At 40.0% G+C, this 23,440-nt stretch overlaps 1 protein-coding gene across 1 annotated transcript in view; it reads left to right on the forward strand.

Moving 5' to 3' along the window:
* Positions 1 to 15,087, forward strand: part of gria1a (glutamate receptor, ionotropic, AMPA 1a) — a 68,573-nt gene extending 53,486 nt beyond the window's left edge. The window contains 7 exon segments of the mRNA XM_069171043.1: positions 2,156 to 2,270; positions 8,569 to 8,703; positions 10,680 to 10,733; positions 10,735 to 10,771; positions 10,774 to 10,841; positions 10,843 to 10,875; positions 10,877 to 15,087. Coding sequence (XP_069027144.1) covers positions 2,156 to 2,270; positions 8,569 to 8,703; positions 10,680 to 10,733; positions 10,735 to 10,771; positions 10,774 to 10,841; positions 10,843 to 10,875; positions 10,877 to 11,026 — 592 coding nt within the window. The 3' untranslated portion in view covers positions 11,027 to 15,087.
* The last annotated feature ends 8,353 nt before the right edge of the window (positions 15,088 to 23,440 follow it).

Genomic DNA, 23,440 nt, shown 5'->3' on the forward strand with positions numbered 1-23,440 from the left:
CATAAATGATCATTCATTCTGGATGTCCCTGTGCCATCGATGTCCCAAAAGCAGCAGCTGTCATTTCACATCGCATTAACACTTTAACCAACTTCTCGTTTGTGTTCCTCCTGCAACTGCAGAGAGAGTGCAGAAGCTGGTGGCATCTGAAGCTTTTAATTTATCTCTAATAGGCCTCATTCATTGTAATGAAAGAACCCATTATGGGAAAGTTTAATTTAAACTCGCTGATAATTCACTCGGGTTTCCACCTGGGTTGACAGCCAGAGGTCAGACTGTTGACTGGAAATGTTTCCTCGGCCTTACTCACATGCTCTTTTTTAAATTTCACACAAATTTGATTTCATACATCCAGTAAGTACTCTGTTTGTGATAAGACAAATGAGGAAATTAATCTGCAACCAAGTCATGTCGTCTGATTGGTTTGGACCTACAACATAGCAGTGGGATGGTGCGTTTAATTGCTGAGGATGTCCCGCATTATCTCTTTGTGTTGATTTGTTTTTAGCCGAGTGATGTACGTTATTCTCAGGTTGCCACTGATGTCATTCACATATGTCTGATGCTGAGTTTCATTAATAGATAACGAACATTCATGATTGGATGAGCAATCTTAAAGCCTGGCAATTTGAATAATTCAGATTATTTTGAATGGTTTAAGAGGAAAATTTCAAATTGTACTGCTTACCTGGAATCAGATGTGAGCGAATGACCCATGTATTCAAGGAGTTGAGTTCAATCATACCTGCAATGCATTGTTAATGAAAATATTTGAATATAAGGGACGCATTGATATGAGGTATTTTTGCTCACGATATTAAATCTGATACAGGTCTGACATCTGTGCTCTCTTATATTCAAAATGCACAGTATAATGTTTCCTGGAGACGTGGAACAGTTTGACACTGATTCATTTTTAGAATCGTTGATATCAGAGTGATATTTTGTAGACAGTTTATGACATTGATATATATATATTGCAGTGCAGGCCTGATTGAAATTAAATCTTTGAAAACAAAGATAATTAAATAACTCTTCATTTTTCAGGATGTCTTCAAAGAACAGTCGGTCTGGTGATCTGTATGATTATTCTGCTCCCTGCCTCATTTTTTACATGTACGACATCCAGCCACACCCATGTTCGCCTGTTTATCCCATCCTACTAACATCCAGTACAGCTTCCCTGACATCTGTTCATCTTACCAAACTATCCAATGACCATCCATGTCCACAAGCCTTGACTTCTTTCTTTTTGTCTGAGTCCACTGGGCTGAGAAAGAATTCAGAGGTTTTACCAGCCCTGAGGAAACCTGTGTTCCATACAGCTGTGTTGTGCACTCAAGGTTGGGAATAAAGACTCTTCTCTGTCTGCTGGTAAGAAAGGCAGAATTTCAACAAATTAAGTTGTTGCTGTACAGAAGAATTGGCATGGGTTTGAGGAGAAAAAAAGAAAAACAACTTGGCAAATACCTTAATCTTAACTTCTGATTGCAGATTCTCCCATTCTGTGATTTGTGGATGGAGAGAGTTTTTGTCCCCAGCCAGTCAGCTATAGGAAATACACACACACTCACAGAGATAGAGAGAGAGAGAGCAACCCATGGGGAGATGCTTTGGACTCCATCTGCAGTCAGTCAAACAGTTTCCTTTCAGCCGGTTTAAAAAGTAAATTTGTTATGGAAGTGAAAATGGCACTCAAACAGTCAAAGATTCTGTTGACATCTGTCTCTGTTGATAGTTATAACTTCCTCAACATGAGCTTCTATTCAACAGGATCCTGTTATGGTGTTGAATACTGGCCAGTTACCATAGCGATGTGTTTGGTGGTGCATCTGAAGGGAAATTACCATCTGTAGACAGACTTCCGCATCCAAGGCATCTCCATTTATCGTGTGTGCTCTGCCTCCCTCTGAGACCTCTGCTTGGTAAAACCTGAGTCTACTACTGTATGGGCTTTCAGCATTTCAGCCCATTGCCGGTATACAACTAACATGTGCATCTAAAGCCAGTGCTCCTGCTTCATATCAGTAGCTCTATGCAGAAGCATTTCTAATTGTAAGTCAATGTTGTCATAATCACCACCACCATACGACCAATCTCTTTATATCTGTCCCGTAGTGTCTCCTAATGGCTACCGTTTTATATTATTTTCAAGAAACCCAGTAAACCTGGCAGTGTTAAAACTGAACGAGCAGGGCCTCTTGGACAAATTGAAAAACAAGTGGTGGTACGACAAGGGAGAGTGCGGCAGCGGGGGCGGGGACTCCAAGGTCAGAGCCAGTTTGATAAACCCTGCGGGTAACCCACCACCACTGGGCGTGGGGGTGAGGTGGGGATGAGGGTAACCGGCAGGCCCACGCAGCACTACCACTCCAGCAACACTTAATCTCTCTGTGGTGTGTGGAAGAGCAAAAGGAGAGCCGCTGAGGGGGGCGATTATTTGGCCTGCAGGGGACAAATGTGAAATCCACAGAGAGGGGAATTTTGTATCATTTCCCCTGCTTTAACAAAATGAGTAATACTTATTTAAAATTGATAAGTGCCTGCTAATTAAACCAGCCATGTCTTCCATGCTCAGTAATGTTTTAAAACTGCATGCATATATTCTGTGGCTGCAGATTTTTTTTAGATCTAGATATGAAATCTGACCGTTTTCAAATTCTCTTTTTACAATGTAAACATTGTTGTTGCATAAGTGAGTGTAAGCAGTGTGTCGGTTACCCAAAGTGATATAGTAATACACATCTACTGCCTTAGGGAGCAAACCAACCAAGCTAGATGGAGTATTAATGCCTATCACTTTGATTCTGATGTTTCTAATGTTATTTATGCTACATATTTGTGTGTGTGTGTGTGTGTGTGTGTGTGTGTGTGTGTGTGTGTGTGTGTGTGTGTGTGTGTGTGTGTGTGCACGTGCGTGTGGTGTGTGTGATGGGTTTTGTTTTTGTTGTGGTTTTTTGTTACCTATGAGCAAGCCCAAGTATTAATGTGTGTATGTATTTGCTGCTGTGTTTCTGCATTAATAACATAAATAACATGGTATAATATGTTATTTATGTTATTTCCTTATGGTTGGAAGGATCCCAGTAAACCTAGCGGTGTTGAAACTCAATGAGCAAGCCATCTTAGACAAACTGAAAAACAAATGGTGGTACGATAAAGGGGAGTGTGGCAGCAAGGACTCCAGAAGAAAGGTCAGTCTCCAACCCAAATCTGTCACCTCACAGCACCTCCCAGCACATCCCTGCCCTGCCCTGCCCTGATCCTAGACCAGCCCCAAGTCCAACCCTCAGCCTCTATCACACTGATCAGTACACCTCACGTGGCTCTAGTGGTGCTACAGTATTGGTCCAAATATAAGAGGACGATCACAAGAGAGCCTCCCACCTGTTTTTAGGTGAAAAATGTTTTTTAAATGAGAAACACTAAAAGCTACAAAGTAGGCAAATGGACTTTATTTATAATATTTGTTACATTTACATATAAATATAGGTGCAATAGATGCAATTATTTTTTTTAAAAAAATGTCATCAGTTTTAAGAAAAATACAGGAAATACAGTCTTAACTGGTTTATATGTTTGATGAAAAGTTCACATCTTTTTTTCTCATGAGTCTTTGCATATGGCTGATCCAAGACATCTCATGGATATCCTCTCATCAGGAACTGATCAAAAAGTTTGTGGGCTTCTGTTTGGAAATCTTCATCCTTTATGCCCATTCGTTTAGCCTTAGGAAATTCACTATAGGGCAAACTAATTTTGAAGTGGGTGTGATAGCCTGAGTAATGTAAAAGGCTATATCTGTCAGTGGGTTAAGTGAAGAGTGTGGTGTAAATATCTCTCCCATCATAGATTACCCATGTATCCAAAAGGTTTATGACGATCACAATCCATATCGGATTCTGTGAAAACGAAGCGTGGAGATCACTTCCAAATCAGACATAAGGACTTACCATGTCTAAAACTGACTCCACCTTTGCAACTTCCACAGGTTAAATTGAGCCTATTTAACAGCTACCGCAAATGTCAATACAAAGACTATTGGGAATGCTAGAACGTAATGTAACATTGGTACAAGAAGGGTCCTAAAATCAATAAACTGATTCGGTTATACCAGTTCAGTGTAATAACTATCAGACTTTTGCTCCGTATTACAAGACATTAGGTGACTGTAAGTGTGAAACATCCATCTAATTGTTACTGACATTAGTGGCTACTGCTGTTGTTTCAGAAAAGAAAATACAAAAGACACAGACACGTTTTGCAGTTCTATCAGTTTTAATGATGACAGGTAGAATCTTCAGAGAACAAACAGACACAGAATGCCTGTTTTGTAGTTCAATAGAAAACTATAAAAAAGGAAAAGGAAAAAGAGATCAGATCTCACTCAGCACATGTATTCCAGTCATATGAAAAGTTAAGAACTATTTCCTAAAGCCTTGCTTGAACCCATTATTCATTAAAATACAGTACATGCATTCATGAAACAGTTAAAATGGACTTTATTTATCATATAAACATTTTTTCGTGAGGGAGAGATGGTACAACCAGTTGAGTGTGCCTTTAAAAAGACATCCCCAGACTGCGTCCCTGCTATTGAGTCTGAGGAATTAAGCAAACACATGTTGAATTTCTTATAAATGTAGTTATCTGGCAGCGTTTTGTTTTGTTTTGTTTTTACAAAAGTTTCATATTCTCCCATCAAACTAGGCTCGGGGGTTGATCGATGCGAGCAAGTATGTACCGAGAGATTATTATAAACTCACTCGCCCAACAACACCAAAACAAGCTCACTTAATACAGCTCACTCTGCAGCACAGAAGCCCCTTGCAATATTCACAGAAAACATCTGCAATTGAGATTACATAAAAATCCAGTTCTCTAATGTGAAATGACCTCCACTTTTTAAAATGTAATTTCAGAAACACTGTCTTAATATTTGAGCCAGTATCTGGTGTCTATTTATACCCATTGATGAGTTTGTGTTGTCAGAGATTTATTGTTCATTGCCAGTGTATAAATAAATATTCTGTGGTGGATTAGTTAGGATTGTTTCAATATTTTGTTATACATTTATGGAGTACAGTTACCGTCTAGGGAGAATTAATCCTTTTAAAATATATTTCCAAACACACACACACATACACACACAGATAGTGTTATAATAACCATGTGTTTGAACAGTAGAATAAATATGACAGAAAGTAGATTGTTCGAACACAACTCCTTCCCGAGGAAAAGAATAGGAAACCCAGAAGGACATGAAGGAGACAGATGAAAACATTAGGAACTTGGATTTTGCTGAACTCTTTGAACATGTTGAGCTGTAACCTTTTCATTCTGGCCTCTATAATAATCACGCCCCAACTCCCTAACCTCACAGTATCCATGTATGGATGCAAACCCGGTCAATCTGCCATCTCGACTCCACATCTGCCACTGCATTCATTAGCAGTGTCTGCTACCTACAGACTCAAGAAGTAGTTCCCCCTGACAGAAAAGATTAGTCTCTTTAGCTCAGATACCTCTACCACTGTGTGGCTTTCTGATCCTGTCAAGATTTTGTTCACCTTCCTTCCCTTTGCTTATACTGACTGATGGTTTACTGCAGAGGTGTCAAACCATGTGCCATGAAGTGCTCAGTGAGTCTCCAGGGAACACATTACAAACAATCTGAGAGTATTCTCTGAACTCTCTCAACACCTAAAGCCTCACAGCAGAGAGTTACAGAGAGAGAGATATATTAGAACACCAGTTCACTGACGTTAAGACAATAAGCCTGTATTGTTATAAACAAACATGTCTCTATTTAGAATAAGAAATGAGAGTGGTATCTCGTCCAACGTTCAGTAAGAAAATGAAGATGGTATTCTTCTCCTGTTCATTACTCACAGCCTCAGCTTTTTTTTTTTTTATTTTGCAGCAGTTTCCTCCTCTGCTTAAAAAAACTCCCAAATTCTCTCAAGCAACTCTAACTCCCTACTCTGAACAGTTACTTACTGTGAGAAGGGCTAAGACACCTCATTAGTTGCCTTTTGTTTTAATTGTTTTTTTACTGTAAGTGGCAAGTTTTCTCTCACACACACACAAACACACACACACACACACACACACACACACACACACACACACACACACACACACACACATTTATTCTAAAACATTTCTCAGGATTTGGCCAGGAGGAAGGAACTGTTGGAAGCTTTGCACATTCAGCTGTGTGATAAACACAAAAATCAGCCAGAGAGGAAGAATTAGTCTTTGTGTTTGGAGCAAAATCAAGCAGATTCTCAGTTCTACACAGCACATAGTCTGACACACATTCCCTGTTACAAAAAACTAATTTACATAAAATAAATGATTCATATACAGACTAAATGTATTTCATTGTAATTTGGCTTTTTGGGTTGAAAACTATTCATTTAAACAAATGGACACATACATTTCTGAATTTCAGTTGTTGGTTAAAAAAAAAAAAAAAAAAGTCCTCCGTCACTGTGAGCTCAAATGCAAGTAGAGGCACAGTAAAGTGTAATTGAACATAGAACTGCAGCTCTCCATTAATCTAACGTGACAAAAAGACGTTCCCCAAACACATTTCCATGAAATGATATCCTCATTAAACCTGTTAGGTTGACAGATTTATGTAAGTCTTAAGCTTAATGATTCCATTATATTGCAGATTAGAAGGCGTAAATGGAAGTAGGTACAAAGACAGATAACCTATTAAACGAAGCAATGTCAAACTAAAGACTTGTTTGTGCTGTTGCTGCATGAATGCATGTGTTGTGGGGTGTTTCTGCACTTTACCTGTCCCCCTTCCCTCACAAAATGTTACGTGAGTGAGTATTTTGACTTCATACAGACATAAATGTAAAACTTTAAGCAATGTATAAATAAGTCATAAACAGTTTAGATCAGTGTCTGATTTCAGTATCTGAGGCCTTTCTCACAAAATGAATTCAATATAGACGAGCATTCTTTGAATTAGTATCTGGTTTTAGTAAGCTAATGTAACATTAGTCCATCTGTTTAACTGGTCACTGAAAACCGGACATTAAGTAGCTTCAACACAGCAATGAGCATGTGTGTATGCACGAGGTCGGGTTTAAAACAAACAGCTATTTACTGGGTGAAACTGCTGTTCCCTGCAGGGGAATTTGACTTCACACAGCACAAAGTAATGTCAGGTGAAGTCAAACTAGAATATAAAAAGCTATACATAGAGGATACGCTTAATTAATGTTATTAAATGGGGATAAATAACATGGCTGGCATTTTAAAATGCTAACTATTCTGGAATAGGTGTGGAAAATTAGTAGGTTTGTTTCTTTTTTTATAAAGACAAAAAAAATACATCATGAATAAAATAAAAGACAAAACCAAACATTCAAATGTATCATTAATGTTGCTTCTGTTGTTATTGAGAGGTCACTGCACAAAGATGATTTGTTACATCCAAAAAAGACCAGAATGTAGCTTAAATAAATCATCAGGAGCTAATTTTCACTGAAATAACATCCTTTTTCAAAATGAAAAGGCATGTCGCTGTTGGTCATTAGGGTTCAGACAGGATGTCTTTCATAAATGACATCAGTCACTGTTTTACATAGTTATCTCATTTTCTCTGTTCCTGCAGTCGTAGATTGAGTCATCAATATAAACAGTCACTCTCCGTTGCAGTTAACATGCAGCAGTAGGTTTTATAAATAGCTTGTACTACTTGCTGTACTGGCTGCTTTGTGAGTGCTGTATTAACAAATCTTTAAGATGTAGTTTTTATCAGTGCACATCGTGGAATGTGCTAAATGTTGAAGGAGCAGTTTTAATGGCAGCCCAGTATTCATATTAAATGATGTTTGCAGCAGTCTGTGCCAATCATGAATTGCATATACCTTAAAGCTGCCCTTTGAGTCCTATCTTCGCATTCTCAAAGCTGTCTACTTCCTACTGTTATGTTAGAAGCCCTGAGACACACACTAACTCCAAATCTTAAAAATACTAAGAATTGAAATATGTCAGGTGTCATAAAACAAAGTAATTCTAACATTTCTAATAGAGTGATCCTGTGCTCTTTGGACTCATTATTTTTATTTGGATGCAGTATTTTTGTCGAGGCTAGACAAAAATACCCAGTTTGGTCTGCATGGTTAGTGACTAGCTTCAACACAGGTTGTTTTTTTTTTTTAACTTAACAGAGTTAAGTTTAAAGTTATCCAGATTTCATAGTAAATCCCACTTTGTGAGAGAGGCCTCTAAAATATAGTTTTATTCATGTTTTGGGTGTGTTGTGTGTTTTTATGTGTGTCTTGTCCTCTTGTCTTCTACTTTACTTGTATTACATTGTCTGTGTGTAGAATTAGTTGAGCTAATGTGTACACTGTATCTGTTTCAGTGTGTGTGTGTGTGTGTGTGTGTGTGTGTGTGTGTGTGTGTGTGTGTGTGTGTGTGTGTGTGTGAATCAAATTTGACATCATGTGCATGTTTTGTTGCCACTATCTACACTCATCCCTTGGCTCTGCTCCCTCCTCCTCCTCCTCCTCCTCCTCCTCGTCCTCCTCCCACCAGGACAAGACGAGTGCTCTGAGCCTCAGCAACGTGGCGGGGGTCTTCTACATCCTGATCGGAGGCCTCGGCCTGGCCATGCTGGTGGCCCTGGTGGAGTTCTGCTACAAGTCCAGGACTGAGTCGCGCCGAATGAAGGTGTCCACCGCGCGAGCCGCTGCCGCCTCAGCCGCTCAGGCCTTTCACTGCTCAGCCTTAGACAGTGGTGCTAGCGCCCCCTACACAGAGCTGCAGAGCTACGGCCTGTACGCCAACAACACTGTTAAGATATAAGAGCAGAGCACAGCCACGGGGTAGGAAACGCTGTGATCAAGCCATGATGATGATGATGATGATAATGATGATGATGATGATGATGATGATGATGATAACGATGACAACATCTGCCTCTCCACCCCCCCCCCCCCCCCCCCCGCCCATCTAACCGTGGTCACAGTAGGGCCTCTCACGGCTTCCACCGCAGTGCAAACGCTCTCCTGTACCTCTCTCTACCTCTGCCGCTCCCTCGTCTTTATGTCACCGATCCTCTGCAGTGTTGTTGAATCACTTGATTTTTAAAGTTGCCTTTATGCCTGAAGTTCTAAAAAATAATAATAACATTTCCATGTGATAATGTGGCAGGATTGTTGGCATATGGCATTAGTTTGCCTTTGCATTACATGTTACTATACTATCCGTATATCTTAATATGCACATTTTCTTTGCTGCTTAAGTTCACATTTCACTTTTTTTTATTTCAGCCAACAAAATGTTCCTCACACACCTCTTGTTAAATCCCATTACGACACGCATTACAATCATCTTTTGCACACCTTTCAGGAACTTTACTTTGCAGCACAGGTGTAAAGGCAATTTGAATCACAGTGGTACATCTCTCTGTCGCTCTGAGCAAATCTCTCCCCTGCTCCTTCCTCTGTTTTCGCTGACTGTCTGGCAAACGCAGGGCCCATTGTGGTGAACATCGTTTATATGTTATACCATAAGGCAGGCCTGGTGCGGCTCGCATGTCTTCCATCACTGCTTTAAGCTAGAACAGTCTAACTCAAATGGTTTTTATGTGCAGAGATCTGAAAGTATAAAAACGTGTTGCTTTATACTTTATTGGGAGATGTGAGCGTTCTCCTCCAGCAGCTGTGATATCGTAGCTGTTAGTCATCTGCTTCATGGATCAATTTACAACAAACAACCTTTGATTTGTTCTTCCAACATCAAAGCCCCTCTGGGCTCACTGATATACTCTTCATGTAAACATAAAAAAAAAAAAAAAAAAGCAGCAAGGCAGGGCAAAGACAAAGAGTGATCTTCTTCGCAAATCTCTTATGTTTTAATCAGCCCATGAAGAGGCACCTGATCAGTATGCTGATGAGACTGGCGAGGAGCCTATTAGTCCAGCGGTGTCTTTATGCTGTTTGGCTTGAGAGGAACAACAACACCGTTCCAATTAGAGGCCGGTGTAATTTTCCAATCTCTGTGCAACACTTACCAGTTGCTCCAGATCGCACTCCCTTCGCCCAGTTTAATCAGCTTTGGAATAGGTGATGCGAGCAGACGCCGAAGAGGCACATATGTGCACGCACACACACACACACACACACACACACACGAGAGCATCCCATTAGGTCAGCTTTCGAGCCCAGTGGCTTTTATTGTGCTAGACTGGAGAATGGAGCTATTAAACCAGTGAGTGAGGCCTCAGCTCCCGTCTTACTGCCCACACTTCGCTCTGCTCCTCCTGTTACAAATTTGGACATCAGAAGCACAATGGCCAGCACCGTGGTTTACCACCCGTGAATATCACTCAGACCCTGATAAAGAGGGTAAAAACCAGCACCCTATGACTCCCAACAGCTCACTCAGCTCCTGAAATACTTGCCGTGTCAGAACCACACTCAGAAAGTAACATAAACACACTCTAGTGTATATATATTAATTAAGTAAAGGCCAGAGAAACAGCATACCGCTCTGAAAGACCTTTTAGCGAACACAACTCTTAACTGCTGCTAGCTCTAACTGTTGCATCAGCCTCTTCTGTTCTGATTAGGATACAATTCATGTATGCACGACTGACTGAAATATGGTCTGCAAACTAACTGTAACCTTTTTTTTTCTGACAGCAATCCATCAACGACGCCATGCGCTGCTCCACCCTGACCAGGATGAGTGGCAACGGGAGCGGCGGAGAGAACGGACGAATCCTCACCCACGATTTCCCCAAGACCGTTCAGACGCTGCCCTGTATGAGCCACACCGCCAGCATGGGACTGGGTGCCTCTGGCATGTGATCACCGCGTTACTGTGCTGGAGGTGAGGGGACAGGCAGGGTGGGGCAGAAGAAGAGCACGAGACTCTCTTAAACTCAAAGGTCATGGCTGTCCGGTTTGACCCATCCATCCTCCTGGCTGTCAACGCGAACAAGACTTCTCTTACTGCCAAAACAAACTCTCAAACCGCTCCTTACTAACTATAAACAGAGACTTGCAACATTTTTTTAATACGTGGATGTTCGAAAAAGAAATAGCGAAAAAAAGAAGGGAAATGTGCTGCAATAAAGAAGCCGTCAGCGGGGCGTGTTTTTGAATTTTTTTACAGTGTTCATTTATGTGGGAAAAAAAATGAACTTTATTCTTCAGTGTGACGCCTGCGCTGTGCCATTTCGACGAAGCTGTTTGACGTTAGTCTGCGTGTGCAATATCTTCATCTCCACTGCTACCTACCTAGATGCTTTCTGATGGCTGATGGAACATGTCTTTGCACAGATGTGTCTGAGGAGGACAAACCACTTGTTACTGCTACGATGATTTCATATTGTTTTTCGGGGGGACAGTCCCGCTCTCTTTCACTCTCACATTTACACTCCATTTTGGAAGGACAAAGTGCTCTGTGTAGCATCGGCAATTTTTAATGACATAGTGTATGGTTTACACTGTTGTAATAGCGCGGAGAGTTTTGTCAAAAGTAGTTTGATTCGACTTATTTTCAAGTGAAGTTTAGTGCTGTTTAAATCAGCCATTAACAACAAACATGCATTGCTGCTACACCTCATTCAACACATCATGCCTTGTCTTGGTGCCACATGACCATTCTCACAAAATGCACACACATAGTACACCGCACACATGTTGCTAGGGGGTCATTTGATTGGCCAACTGAAAGAGATTTCTGTTGTACTTGGTAATCACAGAAACAGTTAGTGGGCAGATTCAGAGATGCTCACCCTGAACGTTGTGAGAAGGAGAAGAGAGAAAACATACTGACATTATTCTGTGGCTATATATAGTACTGAGTGACCTTACACTGTATTCTACTGTTGTGACATTCATAGCATATCCATTGATATACAAGGCAGCCTATTTGCAGACGTGTTTAAGAAGAAGATTGACAATTTTAGATATAATCTGCAGAAAATATTCCTCAAACTATTGTTAGAGCTCTTGCTTCATATTTCACTCACTCCTGTGATTTATTTCAGCTCTGTTCACTTTTAATGGTATGGGCAGCGCAGCTATTCACTCTCAATTTATCCAGTTTGGCATATTCCCTGCAGATTGTGCATGGCCTATAAAAGGAACGTCGGCATGCTGTTGCTGGCTTGCGCAGGGAGGAGGCGGGATTGATACACATGAAGTGACTGACAGATTTGCGGTCATCTGTGTGTATTGGAAGTCAAGGTTACGGCGATCACTCGGCCGCAAAGTTCTCCCTTTCAGATCACGTCAAATAAACAGAAATCAGAGTGGCAGGCTCTGGACTGTAGAGGGCAGAGATGAAAAAGGGCAAACTGCCTGGGTTTGACATGCAGACCTTAAAGGAAAATTCCATCCTAAAATATTTCACTATTTTTAACCCAAAATGACTATTGATGTACTCTGCATTTCTTGGACCATGTTGTCAGTAAGCAGGGTCATTTACAGTATATTTATTTAAGTCAGGGGCCAGCAACAGAAAACAAAACAGTGATTTAAAATCAAAAGACATGCTGAATCTTTTTTTTGTCAACAGTTCCCATGAAAGGAAATACCAACAATGAATGGGTTCCTCAGTCTAAGGCTCAATTTTGAGACATGAACGCACAATTTTATGGTTTCGGTTATTTTACATGGATGATCTCAGTATTTTTGCTCCTGTCTGTGCTTTTTTCACTCATGTGATGTAGGTACACAGAAGGTGTAGTCGCGTATGTATGCAAAACAATAAATGTGAATGCAATTTTTGAGCTGTTTGTTCTTTACACCTTACAGTCAAATTGTATCAAGACAGTCTTGACAAAGGTCTCGTTATCAATAATTAACACCCAACGATGTTTTTCCTGGACTTATATGTTGTCTGTTGCACATTTTCTAGGGAGTATAAATCATTTTGATAGCCTACAGTACTTTCGAATCCCCCGCCCTGTCTGGGACACTCAGCCCCAGTTCCCTTGATTCCTACTAAAAAGACACATTTAAAAATAAGATCACAGATGTAGAGTTTTGATTTGTGAGTATGTTCTGTATAGCCTGACGGTGTGGTATTAAGTCAAGACAATCTACATTGCCAGCCCAGTATCACACCAAAGCATGTACTACACCCATCAATCCACTAAAGGGTATCATGTCAGTGTCCCATTTTGCCTCGCCAATATGTGAAAAGCACACGCATGTGTGAGCAGCCCGTTTTCATGCCCAGGGGCACAAAGGGGGATAAAGTCTGTGTATGGAAGAGGTCAGGGGTCAATAGGGCTTTTGATATAACATATTTAACATATGTTAGGTACTTGAGTAAAAGTAGTTACTTTAACCCTAAAACAATAATGGCATCGTTTTTTGGTATTGAATGAAAAGTGTCAACCTGTGCAACGTTGTGGCTCACTAATGTGTTTTTTTTTTACATTTACAGTAGATCTGACTGTAACTACACAGCTAATACATGCTTTTTAAGATCAATTCATTGTTGGTTTTGGTCCTTTCCTCGGAATTATTGCCAATAAGAAAAATACAGAGTATTGCCAGCTGAATCCTTTAAAGTGTAACCTGCAAATGAAAAACCAATAACAGTGTTTCACATCACAGCCAGAAGCTGTGTTAACTGTACATTATGTGCATTTTGCCAGCACAAACATCTTTTCCTCTTACCAAACCGACACTTTTCCTCTTTCCACCTACGCACACATTCCACTGCATAGTACAGCAATTTCATGTACCTGGATTGTCCGAGATTTTTCAAGAAAATATAGCAACTCCTTAAGGTTAAGCAGATGAAGCAGGTTGTGGGAGAACTGGGTGTGTCAAAATGGCAAACTATAGTAATTTGTGACAACAAAATGTCCTGAAATGCATTGAACATCATCATCGTCGTATAGGGGTTGATATCTCCAAGTCTAACAGTGTTCCAAAGGTGTCATTTTACTTGAAGGAGATGAGACGGTTGTTGCTTGAAATGGGATTTTTGCTGCTGTTGGATGCCAGGGGTCAGCTGTAGATTATGTACCACACACTTTGGCTGACCTCTCATTTCCCAGCAAAGGCCAGGCGCCTGTGCAAAGGCAGCACTCACCCTCTGCTTCCACAACTTGGTTGTGCATTTTTCTTTTTTTTATTCTCCTCTGAGTTTCTGCTTTAAAAAGAAATATGATGGTACCAAATCTAATGTATGACCTCTCTGTCCTCTACAGCGTCATACAAGCAAGAAACATGGGCAGTCGGAGTTTACTGAAACCATACATATCTCCACCTGTTATGTATATACAAGGGTTTTTCTCCTCCCCAGTGAAAATGTTTGATCTCCTTTTAATCATGCCTCAGTGTACCAGGATTAGTTCCCTGCTGCGTGAATACTTTTCCTTTCCTCCTTCATATGCGTCTTCTTTTTGCTGATGATGTATTGATTAGTACACAGCACAGCACTCTTCAGTGGAGGCTTTACATTTGGAAATATGTTTTATATGCCATAACAAGATTTGTAAAAAAAAAAGCAAAAAAAAAAACTGGACACTCCATGTTTGTATTATAAAAGACAGTTGGGGTGCCAGAAAAGGGGCACTTTAACGAGTATAAAAAGTAACACATACATACACACACACACACACACACACACACACACACACACTCTGTTGTTGAATAATCTGTAGACGCTATTGTTGTTTAAAGCCAGTTTTGAGTTTATTTTATTTCAATTTGTTGCAGTTTCAAAAAGCATTTCCTGTTGGTATTTTTTAAGTGCTTGAAATTCAACACCATGTGAATATTTCTTTGTTGTTTTTCTTTTTCACTGTATTTTACTACTGGAAATCACAGTTTGTTTACCAGAGACATTATCATTGCTTATATGTTTTGTTTTTTTCAACTTTAGAAAAGATGTCACTGAGTTCTAAAATTCAAACAAAGGTCAATAAATGGGCTCATGGTTTTAATATATATATAATATATTTAAAAGAATACAACTATTAGGAATCGGACTTTTGAGAAATAAACTTTTTTTTTCTAACCAAGGTGTCCTGAAAGGAAGTCATCATGCTTTTGTAACTGAATAAAGGAATAAACCATGGATATTTGTTCCGTTTTATTTCCAGAGGAGTCATATATCTCAAACCATGCCTTGGGCAAATAGGATATGACTTTAGATATTACAAGCAGAGAAGGATAAAGCTCTGCCTCAGTCGGAGTGCAGTGATCCAAAAAAATTATAATCTAAGGCAGTCTGTCTTATATGGAAGTAGAAAAAGAAAAAGGTCTGTTTCATGAGCTGCAAGACAATTACACAGAACCAATTTCTGCTGATTTACTGGTCTTCACCAGGGTCATACAGATTAGTGATTCCAGACAATATTTAATGAAGCAGTACCTTCAAATACAATTCTCTCAAATGAAATTGCATTGTACATGATTTGCATGTACAAAAGCAGGCAAGTGAACATCCATGAAAATAGCTTGGTACATTTGGTATGTTATTTTATATAATGTTTTGGGCACTTTATCTGACAGCGTTGAAAGATGTAGACCAGAAATGTGGGGAGGGAAAAAGAAGTGATGACAAAGGTCCTCTAATGGGTTAAAAATGGGGGCATTGTGCTTTGTGGTGCTTTGTGGTGCTTTGTGGTACGTTGTGGTGCTTGGAGTAACAGTATGTTTTTTGTTTTTTTGTTTTTTTTTGTTGATTTTTTTTTGTTTGTTTTTTTAGCATATTTAAAGAAGTTCACAATTTGGAGACAACATAAATATCAATTTAGTGTCTTCATTTTAATTTCCATTATGTTCATGTTTTTAGAGTTTTTGTCACTTCCCCTTGTCTATGTTTATACATAGATATTGATGATAAAAACGTAATTTTTTTTTTTTTCACTATTGGGTCAGATAGAGATCAACAAAATAGTGTGCTGTGATGTTTCTTTGAAAATATACTTGTTTTGCTTCTTCCCAAATACTGCACTGCACATTTTATTTTTTCTTATTTCTTTATTTGTTTTCTTTATTTGTTTATATATTTATTTATTTACTAATCAATGGATTCATTGACATGTAGTTTTTGTTTTATGCCTTGATCATTTCTGTTCATCCATAGTCGTCCTCCAAACTGCTGACTGTAATGCATGTATTAATTTAATTCAGTCAGGAAACTTAGCTTGAAAGGAACTGTTGTGTGAATGCAGAATATGTACAATGTTTGACATTTAGCCTCTGACCTCATAACTTCCCACAACAAGAGTGACCAGTGCAGCAGTGGAGTGATGATAATAATCTCTCCCCCGTGAGGAACATAAACTCAGAGGCTACAGGTGGATGCTGAGCAAAGGCATAGCTTGTGAAATGCTCTATGAGCAGTAGTAACTATTATTTCCATCAGGTGGAGCGATGTTGCAGCAAAAGAGTCGGCAGAGGACTGACGGCTTCAACACACCGCAGTGGTTAACCCCTTAAGCTCAGAACTACATCTTCATCAGAAAAAACATCCCAGGATTTAGTCAGTGACAACTTCACGACTGTGAGGCCTAAATGAACAACCTTTGATTCTGTGGAGAGGAGACACGTCTAAATACAAAAAGTAACCATCAGCAGGCCCGAGTTACATTCGGGAGTGAAAACTGAATGTGTGATTACATAATAACCTTACATTAAAGAGTCAGTGACACTGATGTTGCTGAACCTGCTCTGAAAATTCTCAAATACAACTCTACCAAATTAGGTGCAACAAACTAAAGCACAGCTGCTACATCCTTGCTATGAAACTTTAAATTGCAAATGCATATTACAAGGTCTTTTAAGGACAGAAAGGATCAAAAGGAACAGAACAGTGTGCCATGTAAGTGCAGCAAACTTGAGCTGACCGCCTACCTGCAGGCTTTGCTTCGCTGATGCAGAAACCTGGTGAATGAGCAGTAGTTTTGTTTGATTTTTTTGCTAAAAAATCATCAACATTTTATTTCCATATTGTGCACATTTTGAAAATAAAGTCAAAAGCAGGGTGAAGGATACATTATTTTAGTCATGCTGACAGCCATTTTGAGTTTTGTCAAAACTGCACCTGTGCAGAGTGAATTAATCCTCATCCTTCATTAAGAAAATCATGGGTGTGACTTCCTTTTAATCGATTCACCAAAATGTTTAGAAGACAGATGGACTGTGACGTGTCAGTGAAGCTGCTGCTGCTGCACGAATTCCCACTACTGGGTGATTCATACTTCAATAATTCTTCTATTTATACCCATGCATACATTCAGACTTGATTCCCTGTGTGCATAAAGGGTGAAAAGGAAAAATAGCTTTCATTACCTGGAAGGAACATTTCATGCAACAGTTGTCTCTCGTGTCATTGTTCAGCCTGGAAGAATTATTATTATAACAAAGATACAAATATAGAATATGTCACTGTGTGCTACGCTGAGCACATGTGTGTGTGTGTGTGTGTGTGTGTGTGTGTGTGTGTGTGTGTGTGTGTGTGTGTGTGTGTGTGTGCTTGTGTGTTACATTAGCGATAGCAGGGTGTCATGCTGTGTCACACCCCATGATTAGTGGCATCAACTGCCAGAGAGGCCCCACTCTTTCTGACTCTGACAGCTAAAGACCTACTGTGTAATTAACATCTCTCTTTTCTCTCTCTTACAGAAGTCTGTCGCTCTCTTTTTTTCTCTTCTTTGAACGAGGTGTTTCAACACTCAGAAAATTTGTTTGGGCTTTTTTTTTTTTTTACCTCTTCTCACCCGGTAATTTTCAGAGGGCTTGTTTGTGACTTTGAAACGAGGGTGTTTGAAAAAACTTGTCAAACTCTGCAGCGTGATTATTATCATCACCTATTTTTTGTGATGTAAAACATAGAATTCTGGACTAACTTCTGCTTCAGCCCTCGTATGGTAGTGTTGGTATCTGACTGCTTGGTGAATTTAAGGAGTCTCCATACACTCATTCTTGCACCCCAGACAAACTTTATCTTAGGAGAATGAAATCATGTCCCCAGGTTTTTAGAGCCCAAGTAGTCAATACTTGTCTAAAATTAAATCAGGGTGTGTCACCTTTTCTGGATCTGGAATAAATCACACCTAAAATGTATGATGTTAGTAGTGCATTAAAAAAGACACATCCAATAGCAACGTAATACACCTGCATCTATACTGATGATGGAAAAGGCAGCAGAAATATGATGTTGCAGCGAACAAGGAATGTTGATGATAAAACAAAGAGATGTGGATAAAGAAAAGATAAGTACAAGGAGAGTATGTTGTTCCAGCCTGGAGAGTCATTGAAAATGAATGCTGTCTAATTGTGTCCAGGTGCAGATTTCTCACCTCTCTCTATCCCTCAATAGAGAACTGTTGTTGATGAGCAGCAGCAGCATTATACCTACACAAGTGGACACACACACACACACACACACACACACACACACACACACACACACACACACACACACACACACACTAATAAGCATATTTGCAGATTCTCTAATGGGGACAGTTGATTAGCAGCAGGGCCAGTTTCCAGGAGACATGGACAAACACAGGTGTGGACTCGTAAACACAAACAAACACACACACACACACACACGCACACGCACACACACACACACACACACACACACACACACACACACACACACACACACACAAATACAGATGTTTGCGGAATAGTTTAGCCCCGTGGATGAATCTGTTATGAGGTTTTGTCCCCTTAAATACTTTTTTACTTTTGAGAGAATATGTGTACATGCCTACCCTAACAGAAAAAACATGACTTTTCCATGTTTTTCACATTAGACACGTGATCACATGTATGACACATGTTTACCACATGTTGCAACATATGATAACAGGGAAAACATGTGGAAAAGTTTACACATGGGAATCTACATGAGCTTCACACATTACACCACGAAAATATTCCAAAACCATGTTTCCCATGAGCAAAATGCATGTTTCACATGTGCACAATCACATGTGTATTTTGTTTTTGCATGCGAAATTCATGTGTTTTTACTGTAAGGAGATACACACTTTAACATAGAGAAATCAAAGTTTATAGGCTAAAACTATGATTGGACAGTCACTGTTTGGGGGAGGGGTTTGGTGAACAGTCAGTAGCATGACAATATGACACGTCTTACATTTGTCCATATTCAGTTTTGGGATGCAGCCAGAATACATATGTTGAATGTGTATTAGGCCTGTACATAGTAGTGATGTGAAACCAGTGAAACCAAATACTAAGTATCATGAAAATATTTTTCAATATGTCATAATTCTAGTTGTTTTTTATTCAGCTGAAACATTTCCTTGTGTGTGTCGTCGTGATGCTTGCTATTGATTTTTGCAGTGGGTGTTTTGTTGTTTTAAATCAGGTCCATTCCCAAGGTCTTTTTTTCCCCTTTCTTTGCATCTCAGTAATACTGTTATGAAGAGAGGTAGTCGAACTTAGTTGCAGGGGTTCCTCCCTGGCATGTGAGCCATGTTTTTCCAAATAAAGGAGGAAAGGAAATCAATAGCGGTGAAGACGCCGCTGTCAGCTTGTGTTGAACATATGGGAAGATGTTTCACTGGGAGAAAATCCTCGCTCCTATGTGGAAGAGCTTGAATAAACTGCCTCGGTCTCTAATGGCAGGACAGAGTCGCACACAGCTTCATGGATGTTGACTCTTTCTACTCATTATTTCTATTTTTCAAGTCACTTGTAATTCACCTGGCCTCTCATGTTCCTGTCCATTGTTTCTCTATGGGTGCTGCCTATACACTCAGAGGTAGCTGCAGGCAGTGGCTGCACTCATGTCTGTGTGGGAGGTTTCCTTTGCTTAGATACATAAGCAAAGACATAAACACATATATGGACATGGGTGCATATAAGCCCAGGCACACACACACACACACACACACACACACACACAATCCGCCCACAGAGATGCTGGAACAGTCAGGCCCGGTTACTGCATGCAGCACCTCTCGTCTTTCATCCATACAGCCCTCAAGGCCGTTTCTTTGAGTCTGAGCGACTGACATGAGAAGAAAGCACACACGACACATTGACAATACACAGAAATTGCCTCAGGAAAACATGGGTGCTCCCTTGATCAATCATGTATAACAGTATATACACATTCATGTTCTCTTTTACCACACACACGCAGACAGTCAGAAAATGTACAGGACCTACTGCAGCACACTGATTTGAACTCAAGTTAGAGGGCTTTTCAACCAGGTGTAAACCAGTTGGAGGTATGCTGGAAGTTAGATGATGTCGCCAAACTCAAACCCAACAGATACAACAGAACCAACCAGAATCGTGACAGATGTAAATAGATTGCAGTTTATACTTGTCTTCATTGTCCAATAGGGAATTCACTTATTCTTTCTACTGTCTGCCGTCTGTTTCCACCTCACCATCAGCCTCTGGTCAAACACCTCTTCTTCTCCTTCACTCTTTGTCTGTTTGTCGTTTCTGTGTTCATGCTTGTTTCTGCTCCTGTTTACAGTGATTTTGCCCATTTTGTCCCGTGCCTTGACTGTTGACTCTGCTTTAGCCTGCACATAATGCATTGCATTAAGGTTTTTTATTTTTGTTTTTTTTGTCCCCGGAATCCTTCATTATCTTTAAATTATACCTTTAGTTTTACCTGCCCTGGGTTTCATGCATGCTCCCTGTCTTTGAATTGTGACACCTGTGTGGATTAAACATGCAGGCTTTTCAGGACTTTTAGGACTTTTTATTTGTAACAGAATATTTGTTATGCTACGAAATTGATACTTGTTTTTCTGATTACTTCATCCTGCACTCACCTGTACTTAAATCCAAATTGTTTTTCACTTGCTGAATACGAGACTGAAGAAATAGAATAGAATTGGCTAGGATTAGGAAAAGATTATGGTTGGATTCATAATAAGTAAAACACAGTAGTGACATCACATCAGTAACTTCCTTACATTACCTAAAGCAGATCCTGCTGATATTTGTTTTCTCACGGACTCAAACACGGTCTTTCAGGTGAAAATCCTGTGTTGGTTCTGCCAAACCAACCAATACTAAGGACTTTTTCAGTCTTTGTACTTTGTACATCTCTTTTTTACCCCAGTCATATGGTTGTGTACTTTTCACCCCTGGAAGAGGCTAAATGTGACATTAACACGGTATCCTCGAGTAAATGACAGGTGTGTTACACGCTTTGGTGTGATACCGGGCTAACCCAGGACGATACCTGGAAAATCATTACCTTGGAATGAGCTGATAATATCACAAAAGACTCTTCCAGTAACTGATTTATAACATAATATATATTTTTCTGACAAACTGTTGGGCTGCAGGTCAAATATATATATATTTTTTAAATCATTTTTGAGTATCTTTTTGTCAAAATTGTTCTCTCGTCTCTTCCTTTAAAAAGCTATGTTTCTGTTATAATCTGTAAAACTGTATAATCGGATTTAGAAATTGGACTTAGATTCACCCTGCTCTTAGAGGCAGGTCAAAAGTGATTACATTTTACAATATTTAAGCTGTACTAACTTACTTTTTGCTGAGATTGTTTAAAAAAATTTAAACTTCAAATCAAAGACTAAAGTCAAAACTTTATTTAAAATTCATTCTCCTGTTTTAAAAGAAAGTCCTGTTCTGATAACAATATACAGGCAGGCAGGTATAAATAGGGGAGGGAGGAGGAAGGAGGGAGGACGTTGTTAAATAATACTTTAGCCCTTCAGTGGTCAGTGCACACATCAAGGCTCACAGTTTGAAGCTCCACTTATCCCATTAGCTGTTGATTTATAACTGGTAATGCTGTTATATTGCTCTGTGAATGAAAACGTATGAGGTTATGATGAGTTATTAACCAGTCTGAGCTTTATTGGTCCTCTCTCGTCTCTGTGGTGTGGAGGGTCACAGAGGGACTGGCAGAGAGGGACAGTCAATCATGAGACAGAGCCTGTTAGTCCGAAGCTCTCAGGCATTAACTGTCCCCTGTTTGAGATATGTGTTTCCTCATTGTTGTGGGAACAGAAAAGTTGTTCTGCTGCCAGCCCTCCTAAAGTTAGGGGCAAAGCTGGTGCCCTGGACCTCACTTCTGGTCCTCTGTTTCCCAACTGTCCATCTCAGCAGACGAAGGCAGACGTCGGCCTTGCGGGGAAGATGGATGGAGGTAGTAAACAGGATCTGGAGACAGAGGGAACAGGAGAGCAGGAGAGGGAGTGAGGGAGAGATGAATGGCAGCCCACACCGCCTCAGACAGAATGACAGATGGGGGGATTATGGAGCAGGGCTACTTTCCAAAGTGATCAAAGTTAGGGAGCCTCCCTTCACAACCCAGGTAGACTCCCAGCCAATCACTATGTGGGTAGGGTCAAAAACCGAGGAGCAGGAAATACCTTCCCTTTCAGCGTAATATTTCACTCAATAGTCCAGAATTCCCTACTTAAATCTCTTCACTGCAATACTTCGATTGCTGTTTCCATTTCCTGAAAAAGAGTCATCCTTGGAAATAAGAGACATTTTTCATTCAGCCTGTCAGTGCATGGTGAATAGCTGCAAGTGGGCAATCTTCTTTCTTCATTCTCAATGTCAGAGTTCACTTGAAAGACACTCACATCACTATCACACATTAAACATTCTTAACTCTAAATTTCAGCCTTCTCCTTCTTGCAGCCCCAATGCATATTTAGCAGGCACACCAATCAAATTTTCCAAGACAGTCAGATCGCCTGAAAAGCATTACTGCAGCAAAGGCAAATTTAATCTAATGCATTTATTTGCATGTGTGTAGAGGTCTGTGCATGCAAGCATCTGAAGCAGCATGCATGTATGTATGTGTGCACATATGACACATGTGCAGGTGGATACGCATCAGTGTGTAAAGCGTGCAGGTGTGATTGAGATTTTAGTAAACACAGTGTGAAGAAAACCCTGAATAATGGATTCAGCCCCAGTAAGAGTAATCAGTGAACCCTGAGCTCAGCCTATTGAGTTTAATAACATTCTGAATGTCAGAACACATGAGAGCAGAGAAACATAATCCCCTCTCCCTGTAGAGAGAGGCCTTCAACTAACTCTACCTCTCTCTTTCTATCCACTCCCCCCTCCCTCACACACTGTATACACACACATCTACACTGGTAAAACCTTTTAGATTAGCTGGTGTGATTTAAAGAAATAAGGGAGAGTTCCAGTTGAGCAGAGTTCACATATCTCCGTCCCAGCAGAGTTCTGTCACCTTATCACGCTCTGGTTTTTCTCTGTTTAGTAATTGGAATGAAAGTTATGCTGCACCCTCCATGGCATCTTTGTGTTTCGGCTTGTGCCACCGTTGCTGTTTACAACAAACACTTTTCTTCTGTGAGAACACAACTTTAAAATACTTCGCCGATTGTCATTAAGATCTTGAGCTGAGCTAAAAGGAGAGTGAATATTGGACTTCCATTTATCAGGTGGCCAGA

The sequence above is a fragment of the Embiotoca jacksoni genome, unplaced genomic scaffold, assembly GCF_022577435.1.
Source record: "Embiotoca jacksoni isolate LCO1_2020_lvr unplaced genomic scaffold, fEmbJac1.0.p SCAF_5, whole genome shotgun sequence".
NCBI classification, from domain to species: domain Eukaryota; kingdom Metazoa; phylum Chordata; class Actinopteri; family Embiotocidae; genus Embiotoca; species Embiotoca jacksoni.